This window comes from Electrona antarctica (assembly GCF_951216825.1).
Source record: "Electrona antarctica genome assembly, contig: scaffold_75, whole genome shotgun sequence".
Lineage (NCBI taxonomy): Eukaryota > Metazoa > Chordata > Actinopteri > Myctophiformes > Myctophidae > Electrona > Electrona antarctica.
Window position 1 is genome coordinate 188,881 of NW_027638494.1, and position 20,196 is coordinate 209,076.

The 20,196-nt window shown below is 40.6% G+C and overlaps 1 protein-coding gene across 1 annotated transcript; it reads left to right on the forward strand.

Annotated features, from left to right (window-relative positions):
• Nucleotides 1–2,492: 2,492 nt before the first annotated feature.
• On the forward strand, nt 2,493–19,878 carry LOC306918032 (low-density lipoprotein receptor-related protein 1B-like; the record flags this gene model as incomplete). Its single annotated transcript, XM_079530928.1, has 13 exons — nt 2,493–2,520; nt 4,475–4,507; nt 4,770–4,855; nt 4,978–5,109; nt 7,014–7,201; nt 7,597–7,802; nt 7,998–8,211; nt 9,418–9,533; nt 16,592–16,624; nt 16,955–17,040; nt 17,163–17,291; nt 19,165–19,341; nt 19,873–19,878. The coding sequence occupies 13 exons, from the start codon at nt 2,493–2,495 to the stop codon at nt 19,876–19,878; spliced, it is 1,434 nt and encodes a 477-aa protein (XP_079387054.1).
• Nucleotides 19,879–20,196: the final 318 nt, after the last annotated feature.

Below are 20,196 nucleotides of genomic sequence, written 5' to 3' on the forward strand. Positions count from 1 at the left end.
TCACATACTGACCTGTATGTGAGCCTACCTGATGCCCTGATCGAATTAAAGAGAAGCTCCAAGTGGTCCTGACTGAATCTGTAGGTGCAGATGTATCGTTGCACTTGAAGCAGCTCAGGAACCATCAGCACCATGGTGTCAATGTTGATGATGAAGCCCATGACCGACAGGTACCTTAAAAAGAAAATGTGTCATTAATATGATCATGCCACACCACAAGAGCACCAAATAATTTTGTTCAATCAAAGTTGGAAAATGACATGTCCACATATATCCAGCAGATATGATACAAGTCCGTGACAATGTATGGTGCCAGTAATAGAGAAATCTGGTAAATAAAAGTGTACTGACAAATGATTGGGCGCTACTCAAACAGTAACAGTACAAGTCATTGTACTGTTGAGTAGCAATAACTCTAGTAAAAAAATAATTCAACTCTAGGATGCCGACACTACAACTACAAACATTATTAAAACATGACTGGGAAAGCTCAAATATATTAACATACTGACGTACATACCCAAATAGATTGAAAATCACTTAACAGAACGGCAATCCAAGAGAACAAAACACTCAGATGGTGAATAGATTGGAACAAGAGAACAGAGCACCATGTGAACCCGATGAAGAAACAGAGAACAGAGCACCATGTGAACCTGATGGGGAACAAGAGAACAGAGCATCATGTGAACCTCTATCATAACATGCCCATTTAATAGTCACCATGTGAACAGAAGCTAAACCAAAAAAATAGTTTTTTCTGTTTGTTTTTTAACCTCTTTGATTGGTGAAGGGGTTTGCCATCCTTCAAAAGCAAACCGATCAGGTATCGCCTGGCTCTCAATACAAACTCTAGGGTCTCAGCCCAATTCAAAGCACCCAGGGGAGCTTTGAATCCCTTGGCACGGGGATTGCGGCTATTCATGATATCGAACAGCCTGTCAATGATCTAAAAATGAAGGATGGTCATGTAAATATGAGGGGAGTGGTATCCTTCCCAAAAATGCAATATTACAGAACAATGCTTGCATGCAGTACTGTACTACCTCAATGAATTCAGCCGTTGCTTCAGTGTGCAAACTGTTTATATCCAAGATCTCGTAGAGTCCGTAGAGCCACTGCAACTGACAGGCTCAACGTTTGTGCAGCCAGGGACACCTTCATCTTTTGGCTATCGAACATTACATGCTTGTCAGTTACTTTGTTTGCGGCATGCAGTCCAACTTCTTGCTGCACACTGTTGAGGTGCTGGATATAATTCCAGTTCGCCTGACCAGTCGCACTTGTGATTGGACTGTATGCCTGCAACATATTACGTGACAGTTTGAGCATGTGACAAGCATCCATCACCACAAAAACCCTCTCATCACTGTTAACAGGATGTGGAAAGAAGGTCTTTAGAGGTTCACGCGGGTTTCCCTTCAGTTCGCACCCCAGTTTGTTGCACATGCTGATGTTGGAGGCATGCCCATCCATGGTGACACAGACAACTTTGATGTTTCGTGCATCTAGTTGTTCTATTGCATGCACGAGAAGAAGTTTCTGTGTCTCTGGTGTGAGGGTCTTCGTCAGGTAGTAGGCTATGGGTGTCTTCCAATGGCCTTGTAGTCCAACCACCATAAACACAAGAGCCTCAGTCGCGATGTCGGTCTGGTTGGCACCATCACCCATGTTGACAAAGCCACACATGCTCTGTGTATGCGGAGAGTATTGGACGTGTTTCTTGATGGCCATGGCATCCAACATAAGTGCCACACGTCCATACTTCTCTGGGTCTGCCTCGCGTCTCCTCTGCAACATGTCCAACATCATCATGTTGAGGCCTGGTCTGGCATCGACAGAACGCATCCACCTTTGTGAAAAGAATACAGAAAAAAGTTACTTAATGTCTTTGAACCACTGTTAATTTGTTACTAAGTGCAATCAAACAACACAAATAAATGAAATAATACCTTTGTAATGTGTGTGGATGGGGGAGCTTCAGATGTAGACTGTTTCTAAGGTAGTCGTAAGCTTTTGGACCATGCATGTGCAGAGTGAGGGCAAACTCTCTCTGGTCCTTGGTGTACTCATGGTCTCGCTTTGCCAAGAGAAGCGTCGGCACATCTGAAATTCAGTTATCACAAACTAATTAGGAAGCCCCCTTGAATCACTAACTCGAACAAGTCTAATAAAATATTACCATAAGCTATAAATAAGGTAGAAAGTAGCATTTTCATTTTACCAGAGTAGGAAGCAAGCCTCTCCTTCAGGTCTTCATTTATGAGGTTCATCTCCTGTAGATGCTCCAGGACATTTGTCACCTTTTTCTTTGCACGCCGTTCTCTTAAGTTGCCATTCCTGATCTGTCGCGTCAGCCTCTCCACTGTAGCCACAGCTGCTATAAGTTTTACCTTTAGAGCATCTAGAGAACCAGGCAATGCATACGAGTGAACCTAGTAGGAAGAGAATGTTGTGAGTGGACGACAGCATGTTTCACTGCGTGAACAAATATGACTGAGTCTGAAACTGGTGACAGAGGTTTGTATACAGTATGACCGTGATGCTCACACTGCTTTGGATATAGCCACCACAAATACTCACATCATCAACATGTGTCTCTTGGGAACGCTGAGGACCAGTCGCTGCATAGGAGTGATCCTAGTAATAGGAAGGAATGTTGTGAGTGGACAGCAGCATGTTTCACTGAGTACGTCTGAAAACAGTGACCGTGATGCTCACAGCTGTTTTGGATTCAAATACTCACAGCATCAACTTGTGGATGCGTTTGTGTCTCCTGGGGACACTGCGGATCATTCACTGACAGGTCCAAGCCGCCCAACACAGGGGAGTGATCCTAGTAGGAAGAGAAACAAAAACCTGCTCAGCAGTGTCCTATTGAATTGCCATCACATTACATACACATAATCATGGACACCTAGGATGTTTATGTTTATAGCCGAATTATACTGTATACTTACACTCTGAAGAGGAAGTGGGAAGACACTAGGGATAGTTCCATGTCTAAGCCGGATAATCCGACGTGTCCTGTAAAAGTCCTCCGGCTTGAAGTGTTTGCTGCAGAGGTAGGAGCTCTTCTTAGTGGCAACAAAACCTTTTCTTTGAAGAGAACGTTCCCATTCCCTCCTCAAACTTTTCTCTGCAGGGAACCTTCAAAGAGTGAGAAAGTTACCAGTATATGAAAAGAAGTGTCTACAGAAACTCTACGCCTACATATCCACCACTTAACCCTGTCTATTTAGTTGACTGTGTCCCCTACTTTTTCCCTCTATAGTCTACACACTAACCATTTTAGCTGAAAATAACCCATCTACAAGCTCACAACATCTACCTTGTACTCACAATCACCTCATTTGCATAGGTTTATTTGAAATAATGCTCAAGATATTTCACTTTTGTGTACACAACTAATCCCATGTTTACACACAGTTTACTGTACTGTACAAGCCAAGCTTGCCAAAAAGAAATATTATTTCTGTAAATATACGTTTACTGCTACTAGTGATGATGATGTCTTGTATATTATTGTAGGTCTTTAAAATAAATGTGTTGATAAATGGCATTACTGTACCAAAATGGAAACAAGCTCTCGGAGCTTTTTGTGTTATCCATTTAGCATCATTCATCATTGTATAATCATACCACTGTACTATTTGCAAACTGATAATATTATATAATACACGAGTCAATCCAAAATCAGTTTGAATAATGCACATGCAGACGGAAACATTGATTATGGACAATGTCATTGATACAGTAACTAAAGTATAAGCTTTCATAAGATAGCTGTCGAATTGCAAGTCGACATAGAACATATAATTAACATATAATGATATAAAACATTATATATAACGGCCAAAATACGTTTTTACAATATTACCTGTGAAAAGTGATTCCCAGCGATCTATTTTCCAAGGTACATCGGTTTGTACATCCCGAAGCTGAACATGAATTAACCATGTCTTTTCTTTTCTGTTATTTTCGCTAATTCAACTATATCCGAGGGTCTGGTAAGTTGCAGCGTCCCGTTCTATCCAGTTCTGGCGCTGTGCGGGCTTCTTAAGAGCTGTGTACAAAAGGCCCGCCCCCACCTGCCTCTGATTGGCCTACCGAACTTCCTCTTCTGTAAAGGCAACCTTCCGCTCATTCTTCCGCTATTCTTCGCAAGGAATGTCGGGAAAATAGTGCCTTCAATTTTGACACACGCCTCAGAGCCGGAAGGGGCGTCTATGTATATATGTCTATGGAGTAAACAGGCACTAATTCTCTTTCAGGAAGTTGCTCTTCCTGGTTTGTGCTCTGAAGCTCTGTACGTGTGACCAAATCACAAAATGCGAGCCAACCTGTTAATTTACAACAAACTATTGCTTGCCAGCCATTTTCATTTCATGTGAGCTCCGATAGAAATCGTAGTTACTCATTCCCATCCTGGTGGGGCAAATACATTTATTTAGTTTGTTATGTTTCTCCACAGCTCTCAATGCTACACCATCACATGACACCACAGGTAAGAGTGTGTGTGTGTGTGTGTGTGTGTGTGTGTGTGTGTGTGTGTGTGTGTGTGTGTGTGTGTGTGTGTGTGTGTGTGTGTGTGTGTGTGTGTGTGTGTGTGTGTGTGTGTGTGTGTGTGTGTGTGTGTGTGTGTGTGTGTGTGGTTGTGTGGTTTGGGGACTGTGGGTGTGCACATGTGTCTGTCTGTCTGTTTGTCTTTAGGGTTTGTGTATTTCTAAAAGTAGACCAACTCAAGTGTAATGTCTCACTTTATCCAGAGGTGGAGCCCTTCCTCATTTTAGCCAACAGAGACAACCTGATGAGGATCAGCTTGAACGGCTCCTGCTCCACAGAGCTCAAACAGGTGAAAACCATTGGACATAATTAACAACACATGTAATCCTTTACAATATTCTACACACACTGCTTTTGACATGCTGGAATGTATTCCAGTCTGAGACTAACACAACTGCTGTGGTGTGACAGGACTTGAAGTATGCAGTGTCTCTGGACTATGACTATCAGCAGCAGCAGATCTACTGGATAGAGGAGACACAACAGACCCCCACCTATCGCAGCATGATCAGTGTCATGAACATCAACGGCAGTGACGTCCAGGTCAGTGTGACAACGACAACTATGAGGATGAATGAAGGATACTTGTTGTATTTATAATAGTACTCAGAGTACTTATAATAGCCAGTTGGACAGTAACAAGTTACTTGTTGTATATTACTGTAATATTATTATTTAACCCAGCAATGAGTACTGTAAGGAATTATTTAACCAAAAACATGTAATATGTAAAAAATAGCACATTACATATTACTCAGAGTAAACAGTGTTGTTGGCTGCCTTTTGAAAACATTTAGTTTAAAAGGTCAAGAGAGATTTAACTGCTGTATTTTATCTACTGTACACAATGTGGAATATGCAGCAGAAAAAGATGAAAGACAATCTTTGTTTTATATTATTCAGTTTGACTCAGTTTGATTCAGTTTTAAAGGAGCTGGCTAAACAGATTGTTTTGTTGTACATTTTCTTTGCAGGAGGTCGGGGGTTAATATGTAATATAATATGTAATATATTACTCTTGATTCCAAGTAATACGTAATATAACATTAATGCTTTTTAAAGCAGTAATATGTAATTAGTAATATATATTGGCCAACACTGATAATTGAAAATCTCTAAGATGTGTGGAACTGAGAACTCAACTGCTACAATTCTAAGTGCTTCTCAGGGTGGGATGTCTCCAGTTCAAATATGATTCATTTTGGGGGTCTCCAGTTCAAATATGATTCATTTTGGGGGTCTCCAGTTCAAATATGATTCATTTTGGGGTTCTCCAGTTCAAATATGATTCATTTTGGGGTTATCCAGTTCAAATATGATTCATTTTGGGGGTCTCCAGTTCAAATATGATTCATTTTGGGGGTCTACAGTTCAAATATGATTCATTTTGGGGGTCTCCAGTTCAAATATGATTCATTTTGGGGGTCTCCATATCAAATATAATTCCAACTGAACAGTTTGAGAACCACTGAGTTAGTGTACACACGCACACACACATGCACGCAAACACGCACACGCAGACACACACACACACACACACACACACACACACACACACATGCACGCAAACACGCCACGCAGACACACACACACACACACACACACACACACACACACACACACACACACACACTAGTGTTGATTTTGACAGCAAATTTTGATTTTAGCCTAGTCATAATCACAATTTCAAAGACTATGACTAAACTAAAATCAAAAATTGCAGAATTTTACATTAATCATTAACATTTGACATTAATTAATTAAATAAGACCTTCTAAATCATGCTGAAAAACCTATTTCACAGTGGTTCTCAAAATGTTTTCAAGTCAAGGACCCACAGAATTATCTGTATTTGGCTGCGGACCCACCATCAGAAAATATGTTGTTCCAGGGACACCCCCAGAAGCAAATATTTGAGTTAAAAACGTTTGCTGTGAAAGCATATACTGTATATTCAAAGATTTGTGCCACATTTTCACAATTAAAAAAAAAAATAGCAAGCTCGAGTGCCGCGCTACGAGCTTGTAGATCTGCACTCTTTTTCAACAGCTGGTTTAAAATAATGATATATTTGGCGACACAGACGCAACTTTTTAATAAAACTTAATTTAGTTTAAGTCATATTTTAGTCATCTGAAATGTGTTATTGTTTGTCTAGTTTGTGTTGAATAAAGATTTTAGTCAACTAAATGTACAGATTGTTAATGCATTCAAATTCAAATTCTTAGTTTTACACACACACACACACACACACACACACACACACACACACACACACACACACACACACACACACACACACACACACACACACACACACACACACACACACACACACACACACACCCCATGCAGCCCACACTTTGACAAGTTGCTCTAACTATCATAATGTAAGAATGAAGGCGTGGTGAGTATATATTCAGAGTGCATATATGGTTCATTGACAGGTCATTCACGACACGTCGACCATCACACCACAGGGTCTGGCTGTTGATTGGATAGGAGGAAACCTATACTGGACTGACTGGGTGCATGACACCATAGGGGTGTCCAAACTAAACGGGTCGTACCCAACAGTCCTGCTCAACACTGACCTGGACATGCCATGGGCCATAGCTGTGGATGTTCGCTACGGGTAAGAACACTGTGGTGACATCATGAACCACACACTCAATTTATCAACCATCCTGTGAATAGGGCTGTCACGTTTACACTTTTAAGTTGATGATTAATTGTCACACAAATAATTGCTATTAACGATTTAATTGTGTTTTTGACATTGAACATTAAAACAATATGAATCAAATGTAATTTCAGATTGCCTTGAAGGCTTCGTAATCAAAATGTGCACAGGACAGATTATGACAATAAATATGCAAAGACATATACTGATATTTAATAGTATATACTTTCAAAAAGAAAGTTAAATTAATACAGATACATTTAAACACACACACACACACACACACACACGCACGCACACACACACACACACGCACACCTGACCCTGACACAGTGTCTCCCTGACAGATACTTGTACTGGTCAGACATAAGTGGCAACAACCCCCACATAGGGAGGATGGGGATGGACGGCACCAACAGGACAGTCATCGTGAAGGAGAAGATCTCCGACCCCTACGGCCTGACGTTAGACTACATCAATGATCACATATACTGGACCAGAGATGAGAAATACATTGAGTTTGCCAACCTGGATGGAACCAACAGACAGACAGGTGCACACACACACACACACACACACACACACACACACACACACACACACACACACACACACACACACACACACATAAAACATTGTTCACTTTGTTATACTCTAATGTATGTTAAAGCAGTATTTGTAGTACTTTATTCATGCATGCATTTATTACAGTCTGACTCTTTTTATTTGGGGTTCTGTGTGTCTGTAGTTGTGAGTCAGGACAACATCAGGATGATTACTGTGTTTGAGGATCACATCTACTGGATAGACGGGAGCTCCATCTACAGAGCCAACAAGACTCATGGTACCAACTCATGGTACTCATGGTACTCATGGTACACAATCATCAGCAAGCTGAACCAACCATATGACATCCACATCTACCACCCCTCTAGACAACCTGAGGGTCTGTACCACCTGCTGTAACACTCTCATTATTACTCTTCATTATGTTTCATGACTTTTATTTCTTCTGTATTGTTGAATTAATTGATGTGTTTTGAAAAGTGTTGTATAAACAACGTTCCTATTGTGATAATGCCATTATAGGCTAGCTTATTGTTGCATTATATGTGGACATACACACACACACACACACACACACACACAACATAAAGAATATGTAAATTAATACATAAATTCATGAAAAAAAGGAAAATAAAAAATAAATAACCGAATAAATATAAAATGTGACAAAAGCAGATGTACAATTTCACAATGCATTGCGGCGGGATGTGTTGTGAACTTGTAGAACAGCTGTTTTCATTATGAATACAGGTGTTCCTTATTGTTTTACTTACACACATTGGTTACAACAGGTTTATAAAGCACTGTTGTAACATATTGGTGTGTGTTCTCATATTCCTTACATGTTTTCTCCACCCTGCAGTGTCTGGTCATCCATGTCAGACCAACAATGGAGGCTGCAGTCTCCTGTGTCTGCTCTCACCTGGAGGAGGCTACAAGTGTTCCTGTCCCACCTACCAGTACTGGTCAGATGACGACAAGCAGTGCATGTCCAACTGCACTGCCAGCCAGGTGATTCACCTCAGCTTCTCTTGTGTTACTCTGTATGAATTCATGTCTCATGTCTGCATTTGATACATTAGTACATTACTTCATTTTCATTTCATTTAGTTTTCAGTAAATTATGTTCCATGTTTGAAAAAAAGAGTAGGAAGAAGTTGTGTGTATAAAAAGTAACGTATCTATCCGGTCCTTCTTTGTTCATCTCAAACTACATCCGTCCCAGTGTTTACACACTCAGTGACTCACATTGAAAGCAATACAATTATACAAACAAGACAATACAGTCAGAATGATGCACCAAAACAAAACCTACAACTCCCGTACCGAGCTATTCTATTTAATATGTACATTTTAAACATTTCTTTGAACTCATACCATTTCATACAATTCCTGTCGTGCTTTGTTCCACAGAGTACAGTAATTCCTTTAACAGAAACGCAATGATATTTTATATTGGTCCTCCTCAATAACCATGTGAACATTCAGATTCCTCTCAAATTGTGTTGACTCTCACTTGAAAAGAAAAGTTGGATATTGTTTGGTAATAATAATGTATTTTGTGTTGTACATTATTTGAACTGTTTACTGATTCTAAACAGAATCCTCTGTCTCCCCCATCAGTTTGTTTGTAAGAACTACAAGTGCATTCCAATGTCATGGAAATGTGACACAGTAGATGACTGTGGGGACCGGTCAGACGAACCTGCAGATTGTCGTGAGTAAAGACTGGAAAATGACCATGTGTCCACGCACGCACGCACGCACACACACATGTGCCCATAATAAATAAAGGTCAATAAAAAATGTGTTGGTCATTTTTGTCGTGTTCTTAAAGGGACACTTCACCCTTTTTGCCAAATAATATATATCAATGACGTTTATAAGATTTAGAACACTTTCCTGGCGTTTTTTTTTGTGTTATCTCTGGGTTTAGATATTTTAGATTAACGGATGGCTCTGACGTCAGAGACACTCTTCCGTATTGCTACCGGACTACATTGTCTCCTCACACTGCAGCTAGACCAGCCCCAAAACACAGCCGTCACGGACACTGCGATTTGTTCCACCTACAACCTTCGTTGACCGCACCCCCACATGCGCATTTGTTATTGTGTTTGTGTCATGTCGCCGTCGTCAGCAGAGCAGCACCAGAGAGACGCGCTATGTTGCCACGAATCCCCCCCCCCCCCCCAACTCTAGATTTATTATAATGATATGAAGTGACTTGCCATAAACCATCCATTAACTCCCCATTCATCCAATTTGCATCTGCTTGTATTAAACAACATTAAACTCACCAACATTGCAGCTGTAGGGAAAGCTTGAATATCCACTTTCAAACTGCAAAGCTTTTGTTTCATAAAAATCCACCGAATCTTTTTCCCACTCAGCTCTGCACTTAGTTTTTCTTCTTTTTTAGTTCTATCTCACTACTAGAACTTTCTGACTCTGAGGTAGATAAGATTTTTGGCTGTCAACAGCATCCATTTGTTTTTTCAATGTTGTGGACCCGGAGCGTGGTGAAATAGTTGCTAAGATACGATACTGCATAGTGATTGGCTCTGCTGCATGCCTATGAAGAGTACTGACCAATGAGCTGAGCCTAGCGCCCTTCCAGACACCAGGTTCCAGTGTCTTGCTTTCCTGTTCCTATAGCTCAGTCGGCTGCCCCTTCTTATTACTGCATGGGAGCGAGTGACTGAGAATCACCATAACGCGCTGTCATTTTTCCACGAGACAAAAATACGGGATTAAGTGCGTCCCGTATCGGTTCATTACGGGACAGGTCTTTTAGTTGCCAAATACGGTACGATCGTATCTTAGCAACTATTTCACCACGCTCCGGTCCACAACATTGAAAAAACAAATGGATGCTGTTGACAGCCAAAAATCTTATCTACCTCAGAGTCAGAAAGTTCTAGTAGTGAGATAGAACTAAAAAAGAAGAAAAACTAAGTGCAGAGCTGAGTGGGAAAAAGATTCGGTGGATTTTTATGAAACAAAAGCTTTGCAGTTTGAAAGTGGATATTCAAGCTTTCCCTACAGCTGCAATGTTGGTGAGTTTAATGTTGTTTAATACAAGCAGATGCAAATTGGATGAATGGGGAGTTAATGGATGGTTTATGGCAAGTCACGTCATATCATTATAATAAATCTAGAGTTGGGGGGGGGGGGGGATTCGTGGCAACATAGCGCGTCTCTCTGGTGCTGCTCTGCTGACAACGGCGACATGACACAAACACAATAACAAATGCGCATGTGGGGGTGCGGTCAACGAAGGTTGTAGGTGGAACAAATCGCAGTGTCCGTGACGGCTGTGTTTTGGGGCTGGTCTAGCTGCAGTGTGAGGAGACAATGTAGTCCGGTAGCAATACGGAAGAGTGTCTCTGACGTCAGAGCCATCCGTTAATCTAAAATATCTAAACCCAGAGATAACACAAAAAATAACGCCAGGAAAGTGTTCTAAATCTTATAAACGTCATTGATATATATTATTTGGCAAAAAGGGTGAAGTGTCCCTTTAAGCTAAAAGCCATGACTCAAATAAAGGATTTTAGGAGCGGAGTGCCTTGGAATGTTTTCTTACTTGGAAGTCAGCCTAGTATACTACTACAAGGGAAGGAACTCATGTCTTTACACACATGTTAATTCTTTAACCCACAAATTAATATTAATTTACAGGGAAACAAATGTAACAGGGTTAGACATGCCATGGGCATGTCAAGGATATACATTATAGAACCTTCTCCTCCGCACAGACAGTGAGGCAAGTATGTCCTACAGCTTTAAGTCCAGAAATCTGAAGCAACACTTTGAATGTGTTATACCTACAGTATACTGTTGAACCCTCTCCAATGAGCACCTGTTTTCAGTCACGGAGCCATGCAGCGGTTCCTCTTTTCTCGTTTGTTTTAAACATTGTGTACTTTGTAATCAAGGACATGCATGTGTGGTCACCAGCAGTCACGTCTTGTGTTGCTGTGTGCAAAGTTCAATGGCCCGTTTTGATGATTGTAACAACTCAATGAATCTGTGTGTCCTTCCGTGACCTGTCGTAACCTTTGAGCTGTGATGATGAGTAGCCTACAGAAGATGATACCTTGGCTCTCTGTGATATTATGATCAATGCTGATCACTTTATGATGTTGGTCAGCTCCATTCATTTGGCAAAATGACGCACTATATATATGCAGCCTGCAGCTCAGGCCTGTGTGTGTATGTGCGTGTGTGTGCGTGTGTGCGTGTGCGTGCCCATGTGCGTGTGTGTGTGTGTGCGTGCGTGCGTGTGCTTTGAGCTGCATTTCATATCATGAAAGGTGCTATTAATTAATTTACATTATTGTATTAATGCATGTGTTTACACACATATAAAACATGAATTTATATAATGTAGTCATTATTTAATTTATTAGGGTTAATATAGTTACATTGAACCATCATGCCCGGCATGGCAGACAGGTGTGTGTGTGTGTGTGTGTACGACATACATGCAATAGTGTAATGAATTATGCTCACTGTGAGAGCTACGTATGTACGGTTCATATTGTCATCATCATGAACATCATGGAAATTGTTTGTTTTGTTGTGATGCTCATGGTTGAAACTATATAGGTCTCAGTGCGTGAATTGAGATTACAGCGCCTCATGCCTCTCAAAGGTTTTTTATTTCAGGGACCCCGGCCCATAACTCTGAGAGCGTATACACATGCAACCAAATGGACCGGTTGGGTTCCATTTGTACACTCTCAGAGCTACTGATCCGTAAGGGCCCATTGTGGTTCCAACTGTAACTGTCAATCATGTTAGCTGCGGAGCCAGGATGGCTGGGTGTGGCTGTGATCGCTCATCTGTTGAACATCTCCATCCATTTATTTATTGAATCAATAGAGATAGAGACATTGTTGGGTTTTTTTCATGTCATGTGAAGGCAGGGAATCATATAGCTTCAAATTGACATATTATATTGCTGTTCAGTTTGGACCACCAGTTTTGGAGATATGGTTTATAGAGTAATGTTTTGCAGAAAACAGGCTTGAAAGGTTCACTTCTGTGGTCTCTAACATTACACCTAGCTACATGTTTAAGCACTTATTTAATATTTACATGTCGATTTAAGCTCTGACATTCATTTCAGACATCCTCTAGTATGTGAAGAGTCTGCCTGTGCTAATAACTCATTTTGCATAATAAAAAAAAAACAGTTTTTCTGCTCTCCTGAACAGTTAGGCCCTTTCCCAATTCCTTTTTTAACCCTACCCCTCATCCCTTGGCCCTAGCCCTTATCCCTTGGCCCTTCCCCTTGCCCCTAGATAATGAGTGTCAAGGGGTAGGGGGATAAATCATCACCCAAGGAATTGGAACGTCCCTAAATATTGAACGTCCCTTGTAGATATTGATATATTGATATACAACCTGTTCTCAGAAAATAGCTGATCTGCAAGCTCACTACAGGCCAGTGGTCCCCAAACTTTTTCATGTCAAGGACCCCCAAATTGACAATAATCAGCCCGCAGACCCCCATTTGAAGAGATATGCCAGGGGCCCCATATAGATTTTTACGAATCTAGCAGTGTCACGGACCGCCAGTGTGACATGCATTAGTCCATGGATCCCCATTTGATGGCATTTGTCTTTGGGACCCCCAATTTATATTGTAAAATTGTAATTAACTCTGAGTGTACAAATGGGTCCATTTGGTTCCAAACTATCATTTAGCTGGGGACCCCCTAGCTACCTCTCTGGACCCCCTCTGGGGGTCCCCATAACCCACTTTGGAAACCACTTTCTATAAGCTGTAGATCGTCTATTTTGGGAGAAGAGATGGAACGTAAACATTGCTGTGGTTATGATGAAATAAATATATTGTAATTTTGTCTCATCTTGGTAGCCCACCAGAATGTAATTCAGCTAGATATAGCTCATTCTGACACCTGCTCAACAGTTGTACCTGATTCATTGATTATTGTATTAACAGTTTGTATAGAATGGGTACAGTTATATCATATACAGGGTTAGAAAAAGGAAAAACAATTTACAGTATAGAAAGAAGGGGCTGTGGTCACTGTGTTCATTGTTTTTAATATCATTAAGAACAGTCATTTTCTATCATGTCCTATGACAAGTCGTGGTATGCTACATATGGTCATATGAATGACAATGTTTCAAATTCAACAACATTTAGGACAATGAAAATGTCATCGTGATTCATCTCCATCCAATGTACAGGCTGTACAGCAGCTTGCAGTCTGTTCCATAGCTGGTTTGCCTGGGGGGAAAAACAACACCATTGCTAATTAGTTATGTAACTTTTGCAACTTGTGGGGATTAGCATAACATTGGTCATGATAATACCATACCAGCTATAACTGCAGCGAGTAGCCAACGTTATGCAGCGACAGCGTTATGTAGGTACAGTAGGCTATTTCACGGCTTTTAAGAGCTCCAAAACTGCAGAATGTTGACATATCGTGGTCTGGGGGGGTCGGACTGATGCCTGCTAGTTAAGCTAGTTTGCATCCGAGTTGTTCCACCGGGGACCGGCGGTAAATAAATAAAAAAAAAGCGCCGATGCCAAATTAATGGTTAACGTTACCGTAACGTTGTATGAATGCAACGCCGTAGCATATCGTTAGTTCAAGTGAGGTAACGTTAACCTTTGCTAGAGATTGCGATATTTTTGGCGATGCAGATTGTTAACACATTCAAATAATATTGGTTATTATCATATTCTTCCATAATAAAGGACGAAAAAGGCGTCTTACCTGGTCCGCCTTCCGCCTTCCGCCGTCCGCCTTCCGCCACACACACGATGACGCGTTGTGAGCTTGTAGGTCTGCTATTAGCAGCCTGCGACACCCGTTGAACAACAAAGCATATATTACACTTAAGGTAGTGTATGTGATTTTTCTCTGGTTAAAATAAGTGTTAAATAGCTCTATATTCTGATGGTACTCATTGCTACAGAATGGTTATTCACTACCTGGAGTCTCCATGTTGTCTCTCCAGCTGTACCAACTCGCTCATTGCAGTGCATCTATGAAATGGAGTCCTTCTGTGACCCGTTGTACCTCTGAGCTGTGATGAGTAGCCTACAGAAGATGATACAGTTCTCAGTTCAGTTCAGTTTATTTATTTTGGTCATTAAAACAGATTCATACAGTGCCTGCTTTGTTTTTTGCAAAAGAAACATTGACCAAAAAGGTGTAGGCTGAAGCCTAAGCTTATTGTGCCTACCCTTCCAACATATAAATGGCTTTCATAGGTGAAATAATACAACAAAGCAAACAAAAAACACAACAAAAGAAGAAAAAAACAAAACAAAGAAAGACAGGACGAAACAGTCAACAGGAACAAAGACAGAACAGAAAAGAACAAAAACAAAAAAACAAAACAAAACAACTAAACAAAGAAAACAAAACAAAACATCATATCACTGTTCTATGTATCTACTATATTTGATCTATACAATTTATTTTATTTTATTTATTGTACTACAATGTTTTTGTTCGTCATACCTTGGCTCTCTGTGATATCATGATCACTTTATGCTCTACCTTTCATGTTGGTCAGCTCCGTTCATTTGGCAAAATGACGCAAGTGAAGTCTGTGCCACAACACTATTCACATGCAGCCTACAGCTCAGGCCTGTGTGTGTGTGTGTGTGTGTGTGCAGCGTGCGCGCGCGTGTGTGTATGTGTGGCACGCGTGTGTGGGCGTGCGTGCGTGCGTGCGTGCGTGCGTGCGTGCGTGCGTGCGTGCGTGTGTGTGCGCACGTGCTTGCGGGTGTGATTGTGGGTTATTATTAATATTACTATTACTACTATTCATATTCATATTCATATTCAAATGAGTTCAGCTCCTCCTGGTCAGTCCATGAATTAATTGTTCACAATGTGAACAGTGTGATATATATTTGTTTAATAGACTTTTATTATGTTCTGGTCCGCCTTCTAATGCATTAGAAACAATACTAATGATTGTCTACTGGTCAAACGTACTTGCTGACCTCTGGACTCTGTATTTCTACGGACTGCACTGTGACCTGTACTAATTGTATACATTTTTTTCTGACACTGTTTGTGAGATGCGAAAATACCTTTCACTGTACTGTACTGTACTGTACTGTACTGTACTTGTAGCCTACTGTACATTGACAATACTCCTATTTTAGAGCCGAATAAAAGTCGGTTCGGCTCTGTAGAGCCTACAATGTGACGTCATTTGAGGTTCGGGGGGCGCGGGTACCGTCCTAAAGTCGGCTCTTCGGTGCTACTGAAAATGTCTGACGAGCCGAAATCATTTCGGCACTACAGCGGTAAAATAGGAGTATGAATCGGCCCTAACACATCCATGTGGACTGGCAGAGTACAGTTGAGTCTTACACACACACACACACAAACACACGCACACACATAGTGCCACAGCATATCCATGTGGCAGAGTAAACAGGCACTTATTCTCTTTCAGGAAGTTGCTCTTCCTGGTTTGTGCTCTGAAGCTCTGTACGTGTGACCAAATCACAAAATGCGAGCCAACCTGTTAATTTACAACAAACTATTGCTTGCCAGCCATTTTCATTTCATGTGAGCTCCGATAGAAATCGTAGTTACTCATTCCCATCTTGGTGGGGCAAATAAATTATAAATAGCAGCGAAGAGGAGAACCAAAGGACATCTTTCACGTATATTTCAACAGATAAACCACAAATACCGTACAACCAACCAGCTGTTGTTACACTGAAGCTCATTTATTGTTTGTTATGTTTCTCCACAGCTCTCCATGCTACACCATCACATGACACCACAGGTAAGAGAATGTGTGTGTGTGTGTGTGTGTGTGTGTGTGTGTGTGTGTGTGTGTGTGTGTGTGTGTGTGTGTGTGTGTGTGTGTGTGTGTGTGTGTGTGTGTGTGTGTGTGTGTGTGTGTGTGTGTGTGTGTGTGTGTGTGTGTGTGTGTGTGTGTGTGTGTGTGTGTGTGTGTGCACGTGTGTGTGTGTGTGTGTGTGTGTGTGTGTGTGTGTGTGTGTGTGTGTGCACGTGTGTCTGTCGGTCTGTCTGTCTGTCTGTCTGTTTGTCTTTAGGGTTTGTGTATTTCTAAAAGTAGACCAACTCAAGTGTAATGTCTCACTTTATCCAGAGGTGGAGCCCTTCCTCATTTTAGCCAACAGAGACAACCTGATGAGGATCAGCTTGAACGGCTCCAGCTCCACAGAGCTCAAACAGGTGAAAACCATTGGACATAATTAACAACACATGTAATCCTATACAATATTCTACACACACTGCTTTTGACATGCTGGAATGTATTCCAGTCTGAGACTAACACAACTGCTGTGGTGTGACAGGACTTGAAGAATGCATGGTATCTGGACTATGACTATCAGCAGCAGCAGATCTACTGGATAGAGGAGACACAACGGACCCCCACCTATCGCAGCATCAGTGTCATGAACATCAACGGCAGTGACGTCCAGGTCAGTGTGACAACGACAACTATGGGGATGAATGAAGGATACTTTGTATGTATTGTATTATTGTATTTATAGTACTCAGAGTACTTATAATAGCCAGTTGGGCAGTAACAAGTTACTTGTTGTATATTACTGTAATATTATTATTTAACCCAGCAATGAGTACTGTAAGGAATGATTTAACCAAAAACATGTAATATGTAAAAAATAGCACATTACATATTACTCAGAGTAAACAGTGTTGTTGGCTGCCTTTTGAAAACATTTAGTTTAAAAGGTCAAGAGAGATTTAACTGCTGTATTTTATCTACTGTACACAATGTGGAATATGCAGCAGAAAAAGATGAAAGACAATTTTTGTTTTATATTATTCAGTTTGACTTAGTTTGATTCAGTTTTAAAGGAGCTGGCTAAACAGATTGTTTTGTTGTACATTTTCTTTGCAGGAGGTCGGGGGTTAATATGTAATATAATATGTAATATATTACTCTTGATTCCAAGTAATACGTAATGTAACATTAATGCTTTTTAAAGCAGTAATATGTAATTAGTAATATATATTGGCCAACACTGATAATTGAAAATCTCTAAGCTGTGTGGAACTGAGAACTCAACTGCTACAATTCCAAGTGCTTCTCAGGGTGGGATGTCTCCAGTTCAAATATGATTCATTTTGGGGGTCTCCAGTTCAAATATGATTCATTTTGGGGGTCTCCAGTTCAAATATGATTAATTTTGGGGGTCTCCAGTTCAAATATGATTAATTTTGGGGGTCTCCAGTTCAAATATGATTCATTTTGGGGGTCTCCAGTTCAAATATGATTAATTTTGGGGGTCTCCAGTTCAAATATGATTCATTTTGGGGGTCTCCAGTTCAAATATGATTCATTTTGGGGGTCTCCAGTTCAAATATGATTCATTTTGGGGGTCTCCATATCAAATATAATTCCAACTGAACAGTTTGAGAACCACTGAGTTAGTGTACACGCGCACACACGCAAACATGCACACACACACACACACACACACACACACACACACACACACACACACACACACACACACACACTAGTGTTGATTTTGACAGCAAATTTTGATTTTAGTTTAGTCATAATCACAATTTCAAAGACTATGACTAAACTAAAATATATTTTTTTTACATTAATCATTAACATTTTACATTAATTAATTAAATAAGACCTTTCTACAAGTTTCTACAAATTACTTCTAAATCATGCTGAAAAACCTATTTCGCAGTGGTTCTCAAAATGTTTTCAAGTCAAGGACCCACAGAATTATCTGTATTTGGCCGCGGACCCACCATCAGAAAATATGTTGTTCCAGGGACACCCCCAGAAGCAAATATTTGAGTTAAAAACGTTTGCTGTGTGGCAAAGATTTGTGCCACATTTTCACAATTAAAAAAGAAAATAGCAAGCTCGTACAAGAGTGCCACGCTACAAGCTTGTAGATCTGCACAATTTTTCAACAACTGGTTTAAAATAATGATATATTTGGCGACACAGACGCAACTTTTTAATACAACTTAATTTAGTTTAAGTCATATTTTAGTCATCTGAAATGTGTTATTGTTTGTCTAGTTTTTGTTGAATAAAGATTTTAGTCAACTAAATGTACAGATTGTTAATGCATTCAGTCTTAGTTTTACACACACACACACACACACACACACACACACACACACACACACACACACACACACACACACACACACACACACACACACACACACACACACACACACACACACACACCCCATGCAGCCCACACTTTGACAAGTTGCTCTAACTATCATAATGTAAGAATGAAGGCGTGGTGAGTATATTTTCAGAGTGCATATATGGTTCATTGACAGGTCATTCACGACACGTCGACCATCACACCAGTGGGTCTGGCTGTTGATTGGATAGGAGGAAACCTATACTGGACTGACTGGGTGCATGACACCATAGGTGTGTCCAAACTAAACGGGTCGTACCCAACAGTCCTACTCAACACTGACCTGGCCATGCCATGGGCCATAGCTGTGGATGTACGCTACGGGTAAGAACACTGTGGTGACATCATGAACCACACACTGAATTTATCAACCATCCTGTGAATAGGGCTGTCACATTTACACTTTTAAGTTGATGATTTATTGTCACACAAATAGTTGCTATTAACAATTTAATTGTGTTTTTGACATTGAACATTAAAACAATATGAATCAAATGTAATTTCAGATTGCTTTGAAGGCTTCGTAATCAAAAATTGCACAGGACAGATTATGACAATAAATATGCAAAGACATATACTGATATTTAATAGTATATACTTTCAAAAAGAAAGTTAAATTAATACAGATACATTTAAACACACACACACACGCACACGCACACCTGACCCTGACACAGTGTCTCCCTGACAGATACTTGTACTGGTCAGACAGAAGTAAGAACAACCCCCACATAGGGAGGATGGGGATGGACGGCACCAACAGGACAGTCATCGTGAAGGAGAAGATCTCCAAGCCCAGAGGCCTGACGTTAGACTACATCAATGATCACATATACTGGACCAGAGATGAGAAATACATTGAGTTTGCCAACCTGGATGGAACCAACAGACAGACAGGTGCACACACACACACACACACACACACACACACACACACACACACATTGTTCACTTTGTTATACTCTAATGTATGTTAAAGCAGTATTTGTAGTACTTTATTCATGCATGCATTTATTACAGTCTGACTCTTTTTATTTGGGGTTCTGTGTGTCTGTAGTTGTGAGTCAGGACAACATCAGGACTATTACTGTGTTTGAGGATCACATCTACTGGATAGACGGGAGCTCCATCTACAGAGCCAACAAGACTCATGGTACCAACAAGACCA